This window comes from Triplophysa rosa, linkage group LG12 (assembly GCF_024868665.1).
Source record: "Triplophysa rosa linkage group LG12, Trosa_1v2, whole genome shotgun sequence".
NCBI classification, from domain to species: Eukaryota; Metazoa; Chordata; class Actinopteri; order Cypriniformes; family Nemacheilidae; genus Triplophysa; species Triplophysa rosa.
The window spans coordinates 13201372-13210271 of record NC_079901.1 but is presented as its reverse complement, the minus strand read 5'-3'; the positions used below and the strand labels follow the sequence as shown (position 1 = coordinate 13210271).

The 8900-nt window shown below is 38.2% G+C and overlaps 1 protein-coding gene across 13 annotated transcripts in view; it reads left to right on the top strand.

Annotated features, from left to right (window-relative positions):
- The window catches only part of ryr1b (ryanodine receptor 1b (skeletal)), an 83949-nt gene that overhangs the window by 4759 nt on the left and 70290 nt on the right, over window positions 1-8900 (top strand). For 8 of the 13 annotated variants that reach the window (XM_057348240.1, XM_057348236.1, XM_057348231.1 and 5 more), the window contains exon 1: window positions 2571-2894. The exons of 1 other annotated variant lie outside the window; for it this stretch is intronic. In XM_057348240.1, the coding sequence (XP_057204223.1) occupies window positions 2847-2894 (48 nt within the window). In that variant the 5' untranslated portion in view covers window positions 2571-2846. Of the gene's footprint in view, window positions 1-805; window positions 933-2570; window positions 2895-8900 lie in introns of those variants that run through there. 4 more of the 13 variants (XM_057348241.1, XM_057348238.1, XM_057348233.1 and 1 more) reach the window with 2 other exon arrangements.

Here is an 8900-nt window from a genome sequence, read left to right as displayed (position 1 = left end):
ATTCTATATTATGTAAACTGGTTTTACCAGTTTTATAAGTCTATACAAGCCATTAATTACATCACAACTTTTATTTTGTAGGTCATAAGCCTTATAAGAGTTTCCCACTCAGTAACTAGTTTTATCGTTGCTTATTTACTACATGTAGTTAATAAGCAAATCTAAATAATTTACTGACGATTATGAAAGCTTTAGACCACATTTAGTATGTATAAATCCCAGTTTCCAACACAACGCGACCATGATGAAATTAATGTAAATGGTCATCGCTTATCCCCTTACCAACCGGAAATGGAGGTAAGAAAAGAAGTCTTAACGTCAACAAGTAGATCACATCAAACCCCTGATAACAGAGTAGCCTATTTGGACAGAAATTGTAGTTTTGAGTAAGCAAACGAGTTTAAGTCATTTAAATAATATTCATCATGTATAAGTACATTTTTCGCTTTCCATACGTTACGAACCAACACATAGCCGTCAGTCATGCTGACTTTTGAATTGCATGAACGTTTCAACAAATGGCAGCGTTTGATTAAGTGGTTCTGACATAAATTAATTTCTTTGTCATATAAAAGGTATCCCGTTTCTTACGCCTAACACATAATCCTTACATTTAAGTAAATAATCATTTCGGTTGCCCTCAAGAAACTTGTATTATTTAGTCATTATATTTTATTATGTTGGCTCGTTTATGTAATTATTTGAGTTTTTGAGATGATACGCTGCCATCTAGCGGCGATATTAAATCACTGCTCGAATAAATGCACTCAGTTTCCCAGTTGTCATCACAGCTGTCTGAGCATGCTCTCTGAGGTTCGGTCCCCCAAAATCCACCAGCATCCTTCATACTCCATACACAGATGTAGTTGCAGTTGGATTTAAGAGAACGAAGGGATATGCTCAAAGATGACACTTAGATGGAGATTGTGGAGGTGAGGAGTGGTGCCTATTGTCATGCACAGTGTATTTGGTAGAAGTGTGTCTGTGGTTCGTTGCAGCTCTTTGGCTGTATTTTTCAGGAGCAATATTTAGGGGTGTGTTGCTAATGCAGCTGTCAGACTGTCTAGCAGACTGGTGATCCGTGTGTGTGTGAGTGTGTGTAGGTGTGTTCATGTTTTTATATGTTAGTGGGGATATGTTAGTGGGGACTAGTGTCACTGTGGGGACCAAAATTGAGGTCCCCATGGGCACAAAAGCTATAAATTGTACAGAACAATATATTTTTTTAATCTAAAAATGCAAAAAGTTTTCTATGATCTTTAGGTTTAGGGGTTGGGTTAGGGTTAGGGGATAAAATATACAGTTTGTACAGTATAAAAAACATTACGCCTATGGACTGTCCCCACGGAGATAATAAACCAGACTGTTTATGTGTGTGTGTGTGTGTGCGTGTGCGTGTGCGTGCGCGTGCGCGTGCGCGTGCGCGTGTGCGTGTGTTTGCATGTGTCAGTGTATTTAGAAAAGACAAATGTCTATTTAACTGCATGAATGAATGTTTATGTCACAGTCTGTGCTAATTGCTTGCTTAATTGCCACGTTGGCTCAATGCCACGTTGAAGTGTTAATACTATCATTTTTATCTATTAATTCAGATTCCAGATCTAGAATCTGAACTTAAATACATTTTAGAGAGCTAGTCGCCATCTTATCAACTGTATACATTATTTGATTATGGTTTTTAAGTTCTTTTTCAGTGAAAGATAAATAGACTGCAGAAGATATGTGCATGTTATTTTTTGCATATTTACAAAGTATTTACTTATTTACATATAAGTATATTAGCCATTTTGCAGTTGTGTTGACTCATGGTGTCAGTTACTTTTTATATCAAAAGTATATATACTTATACAGTATGCTTTTTCCTGTGCAAAAATTGTAAAGGGTCATTTTGAAATAAAATTGCCTGTAGCATTATGTTATTCCAAAGGCTGTTAATACCATGGAAGATATTGAAAATTGGGTGTTTTTAAGATGTTTATTAAGAATGTTTTATTATGTGAAGAGTTAAGAATAGATATTCAGAATTACATTTTGTATGCTTGCTTAATGTAGCATTATTGAGTTTTATTTTGTCGGCACAACTGTAGAATGACCCAAACAGAACATTAATATTCAAATGCAGAAATTTAGCACTTTATTTACAAAGTGACTGAAATCATCTGAAATATTTAATTGAATTTGTTTTGTTTTTGTTTGTTGTTGGTTGTATTCTGCCTCGCTCACAGCATGTGCTGAGCTCTCATAGGTCCTCAATACCCGTCTGTGTTCAGCTCACATTTGTATACCTCTCCATTCAAACTGTTTTCTATGTGTTCTTACACAAATATCGTTCTTTATTTAAGAATTTGAATGTATTATACGGGTGTACTGTATATGTGTGTGTCTTAAAGTCTTAAGACCTCCAGACACTATCACAGACACACATGTTTTCCATTTATAGATCATAAGATGTCTGGGAGGATCAGTTTTAGGGAAAGGGGGTGGCCCACTTGTGCAAATATGGTTGTGCAGGGGAGCGAATGTGGGGTGCGAATGTGCAAGAAGGTACAGCACCATCCACTGGATCTGAGTGCAGGCGGAAGGTGAGAGCGAGAGAGAGAGAGAGAGAGAGAGAGAGAGAGAGAGAGGGAGACAGGAGCGGTGCTGAATCTTCTGTCACTCTCTCTCACTCCACCGTGAGAGCTACAGGACTCATGCTGTCCTCCTGCACACCCACACACACACACTGAGAGAGAGAGAGAGAGAGAGAGAGAGAGAGAGAGAGAGAGAGAACATTGAAACACTGAAGAGAAACGTAAGGATTTTGTGATTTCTCCCGAGGAGCTTCAAATAACCCTCGGAGAAGGATGGCAGAGGGAGAGGGGGGAGATGAGGAGATACAGTTCCTACGGACGGTAAGTGATGCCTGCTGCCCCGCGTGGTCGGTTGGACCCGCGGTGACTTAAAAATGATTTTTTTTATAATGGGGAGGGGTTGATCAAAGTTTGATCTGTGAGGCACCAAACAGTGCCAATTTTTAGAAGTGGTATAAATGTCTTTGCATGCGTACGTGATGTGTTTATTTATTTTTTTTACTAGATTTGTCTAAGTATGCATGCTTATTAATTTGATTTTGACACCATGCCACCACCTTTACAGTATAGCATTTTCCTAACCCCCATCCACACTCTCGTGGTTTCCTCAGGTCGACTGGTTTATTAAATCGTTCCCGTGCTTCTACGCTGGGTGCTTGGTTAACTTTCAATGGGCATTTTTGCAAGCCTGGTAGTCAGCCTGTATTTAGTTGACTATTTTTATGGTGGCCCACATGTCTTTTGACCTGCTTATGGAGTTTGATAGTCTGCCTAACAACTCAATGAGGAGCATCATTTCTTATCAGGGACATGTCCTGCTTTTAATATTGCTTACGGTGAAGTCATATTGAATCTTTTTCTTCTGGAAGATTCTGTCATTTGGGTAGTTGAAAGACAGAAGTTAGTGTGGACAGCCATCAGCATCTGTTGGCATCTTTATCTATTTTTACCTCAGGAAAGGAGAGACTTTCGGAACAGGAGAGGAAGATGCAACATGCAGGCTCGCGCCTTGAGAGGGGACAGCTGGCCTCTGCCCCCTCATCTCAAATTGAGCTAGAGAGAGAGAAACTATCAGAAGCCTTTTGACACAAAGTATAATACAGACACACTTGACATTTGGATCATTTTGGATTGATTGTAGCTCATGCAAATGAAGTTAGTAACTGTTTTAGGCTCAGAGTGTATGTGCGAGAGTGTGTTTGGGAAGAATAGAGCAGAGATCGACAGAGTTTGTTTCAAGGCAAAGCTATTACCTTGTCTGGTCTCCTGTCCATTTGATTGTCATTAAGAGTCACATAATAGCAGATTACATAAGATCACATACATAACCAGTTTTTGTGTCAATGGACTCAACTGCACAACTGTTGCCTCTGTATCGCCATCTGTATTTGAAAGATACAATTGCAGGTTACTTTACAGTACATAGCTTTACATGTTTAAGTCAAATGACATAGAACTGGCATTTTTAGGGATGTACCAAATGTTTGGCTGCTGTAAGTATTCCCTGAAAGTGAATTTTTTGATGATGCAATCAAATAGCATCCAGTGTAGAGTGAGAGAGGCGCGCACACTTTATAAATACAGCAAATATGTTAGCAGTGTGGAAACAGCATTTTAAAGCGTTCTGATGCGAACACCGAAAGTGCTTTTTTGCCTCTCTTATTTTTAGCCGAGAAGTTTTGGTGGCCAAACATTCGGTGCATTTCAGTCAAATCAGACCCAACATTTTTATAAGCTTACTGTTGTGAATCATGGTAATGGATATATTTTCATATTAACCAAAACACGTGATAGATTGCAGCTTGAAATCTGTGTAATAACCTATGTAAAAAGAAAATGACTGAAATGTTTCAACTAGTCTAGTTCTTTCTTTAAATTTGATTGGATAAGTTGTGTTATAAGAGTGTTGATATTTTGTAAAACAGCCCTGGGATGTGTCACTATTTGTATTGCTGTGATTGTCTGTCTTCACTGTGTTTTAGACAGGCTGTCAGTTCTGATCCCCTGACAGAGCTTATTTTCCTACAATGACCAGCTGACTCTACATTATCTCTTATATAATCTCTGCACAATGTTCCTCTGTCCTTGGATACGTATGTCTGGAAAGCTGTCAATCCATTTGTGTGCTAGGAACAACAGATATCTCATTAGGGTAACAGGAATACACCCTCGTGCCTCTTTTAGGAACGTTAATAAGAGTGTGATGCGGATGACAATGCTGCAAAGAATCCTTGACGCTTTTGTGATCAAAGGTCAACTTTTTATATTCTTCACGAGACTCCAGAACAAAGCCTCACAATTTTTCTGGTGCCCACACGTGTGTTTTGGTATTTTTGCCGGGAGAGACAGACAGTAAGTTTGTTGTGTCTGAGGTGGAAGCTGTTCTTTGCAGACATCAGAAGTTTCCTAAATCTGCTGTCAGCTTTACCTTTAGTATCACACTTTAATAGATAATTGATGTGGACGGTTTTAAAGTGTTTAATGGTCTTTGCTTGATTTGTAAGGTCATCCGGTGTGGTAAACACAGACAATGACTGACATTCACTCAGACACACTGAGAGAGAATCTTACTGATCTCTTCTTATTGTGGTGTGTGTGTGGATAGCATATAACCCATATGCTCTTAAACATCCCACTTTCTCTTATCGTTTTATTTATATCACTACATGAGGACTCTCTTGAAAAACCAGGGATGAGTGGAAATGAGAAAAGTGTTTGTGCAATGCTCTCTAAACTGCCTTTTTATTCAAACTTGGTATGAGAGAACATTTTAATGTTCAAGCTTTCGTTTTGATGTAGATGTATTCCTTTCAATGAAATGACAAAGAAAAAGCTCCTCTTTTTGAATACATCGCCCACCCCTCGTTTTTCATTGATCAGGTCCCATTGGCAAACAAATGATACTTGTTCTGCTACATAATTTGAATAAATTGTGTTAACCTAATGGGATTCTTATCCTATTTTCTCTGTATATCTTTAAAGACCAATCTAAGTAGTATGTACAATGTGGCGAGTGTGTGAATACTGTAGCGTAATTCATCCAGTGACTCAGCATATGTTGGGTCTTTTAGTCTCCACAGCATGTGTCCTCTGTGGAATCTTTCAGGATATCCCAATGGATTTGCTGTTACTGAGGTGAGATTGTAGAGAAAGTTACTGTCATTGGGAGCGTTATTTGTCATACCATGACACACTCTTGCAGTGTAGACCGTGGGGTCAGGGTTTGTCTGGTTATCTCTCTGGTTATTGCTTTTAGATGCTCTAACCACACCATTTGGGCCCAAAAAGAATCATTCTCCATTGCCAGCATATTGAAAAGCATGGTATTGTAACATTTTTTGTAACCTAACTTCTAAGGCTTTCAAAGCAAACTGACTTGCCTGTTGCCGTTCTTGTCAGTCACTAGTGAAAGGATTAGGGCAGTGCACATTCATGTAGTGACATCAGTGTTGGCCATCATGTGGTATCTGCGGCTCAGGTGATTGGCTCAAAACCTTATGCGTTTGGAATGTCCATAAGCAAAAGTGACAAATTCCAAATTACGTGACTCTGCTGCTGACCTCTCAGTGCCGTCCAAGAAAAAGACATTAAGACAAATGGAAAGCTGTAATATGGGTATTATAAAGGTTCTTGGTGTAGACGACTGTTAAGAGAGAGCTGAAAATAAAGAGATGGAAAACGAGTTATGAGAATAGCATCAGTGGTGTTGGAGTGTATTTGAAAGGGTATTCGGGTTCCAAGCTATAACAGCAGTTTCCTTTTTTAGATTTACCACTATAAGCTCCTGACACTCAGGAGGGAGAGCAAGAGAGTCTGTGGCCTACTTCGTCTTTGCCTAAGTCCATAGGGAGGACAGGAAGTGTGTGTGTTTTCTATGTCTGCATGTGCGCTGTTCACATAAAGCTGATAATTGTTGTTAATTGGACACTGTATTCACTTATAAATAATTATTGATTGAATCATGTAAAATCAATAGAGGATGAATGAAAAGAGAGAGGCTGAGAAATCAACATTTAATAATAATATTATTGAAGTATTGAATATTTCAACATCTCAAAGCTTTGTATTTAGGAATAAATACAATTCCTAAATTGACGGCTTGACGTTTTCCGCTGCGTTTCACTTCATAATGCAGTTAAGTTTTCTGCCTAAAGGATGAATGTGTGATTATCAGCCATATGAATTAGATGAGAAGATTCTAGAAGCACTAATTTTAGTTCTCCGTTAATGCAGAGCCCACAATAAGGGCCTGTCCATCACAGGGGACTCTTCATGAACGGAGATAGAGGTGTTGAGGTAGTGCGTCTGCTTGTGTGTGTGTGCTGTGTGATGGTGGATTGGGTCCTTGGAAGATTCCTCTGGTCTTGACTGCGTAAGAAGCAGTCCCCTTTGGCTTGTTTTGCTTAGCCCACAGATGAACAAATCTACACCTTGGTCCTGACAGGCCATCTGTTCATGTGCTGTATCACGACCACATCTGACACAATAAGCAGGTGTATCCTCTGCGAGTACTCTATTTGCTCCTCCAGAGTTACTGTGTGTCAGTGAAAATTTAACTGACCCTAGAGACCACTACTGTATCATACTGTACAGTGTTCATATTTCAGGATGTTAGTGAAGAGTGCTTGAGTAATAATCTGAAAAACATCAATACTCACTGAAGGTGTTGACCACATGATAGCAACAAAACATCATTTTCAGTTATTTTGTACTTTTTATTGGGAAATTTGCAGTCTTTTTTTGTTTTGTGTGTGTTGATTTCATATTAAATTTACAGTTTTTAATTCACGACACATTGTATTTGTAATGCAAAAGGATTATTTTATCATTCATGTGGTTTTCATTGAAGAAGAAATCCTTAAGGACTAGAGTGGATCGTAATACATTTTCTCCGCCCACAATTTGATCTGTAAAACCATTTAAATGCTTGTTGTAGGATTATTTTGTTTTTTGCCATACTGGAATAATAGAACAAAATGAAATCAGCTAAATACAAATACCAGCTCTGAACACACTCCTACTGAAATACTACTACAGTTTATTGATATAGGTATGGATCTTAACATGGAAATAAAAGATTTGCTTGTTAAATTACCTGAACGAAGATTTTGTTATACAGTATTTATCAGAAGACCCATAATGACCTAATGTTCAGTGCTTCTAATAGTCTCATACGCAATGGTAACTCTTTGAAAATGAAATGGTACACTCATGATTATGACTCATAAAATTGCAGATGTGAATAAGTGCCCGGAGATGTTTCCGACAGTTGATGAAACTGCATCAGCCATTAGACCCTTCATAGTCATAAGGGCCTGTCATAATCCCTTGGGACAGGGAGAAATGAGAAGTTGATTAGCTTGTGAGAATGGGTTGTGCACAATTCGTTTGTTTTATTACCAAAACTTATGCCGACATATTTTTAAATCACAGATTCTTTTAATTTTGTCAGAATTACATATGCAACTTTTGTCAAACTCTTTTTAGTTTGAAACACTATACTGTATGCTATAAAAATAAAAGCGTAAACATATACAGTATACCATTCATGACAAACTGTTTTTCATAATGCTGTCTGTGGTAGTTTGCGTGACCGCTGAGTGAATAGTTGTAGGTGTGATATTGTAGTTTTATGAAATGAGACATTGGTTGGTTTTCACTGTTGGCTGGGGGATCAGAGACTCCTCTGCCCTCAATGAGCCTCTGAACTATCTGCCAGTCAGCAGCCGAGGGGAATGTGAGAATGACAGGTGCACTCACCCAAAATAGCAATGTTGAGGAGTGGGGGAATGCCCATGGACGAGCGAGCAAGTGAGAGAGAGAAGTGTAAAGATGGGTGAAATTAAAAGGAATCAGCAAAATTCTAGTGTTGTGTTCCATGTTTATGATGTAAATGAGTATGTATAAGAAAGACACATCACTCTTTGGAGACTTTTTGGACTGTGATTTTGGACTGTGATCTGATTTTGAAATCGGCTACGTCCATACAAGTAGGTGAAAACAAGTATGAATCACTAATAGTATGTCTAAATATAATAAATTAATTTCTCATTACTAAATTGTTTTTATCAACGCTTACGTACAGGTTGTTGTTAATACATCATAGGTCAAAGAGCATACAGGTCACATGGCAATAAAACATGGCGGATGGAGTATGTCTGAAATTTATTCATATTACTCCCACTCATACTATATAGAACGTACTGTTTTAATGGTCGATAAGTACTTATTCAAATTTAGTATGTACTATCTCAGTTTTGGAATTGCATTTACATTGTCATTTAGTCATTTAGCAGATGCTTTTATCCAAAGCGACTTACAAATGAG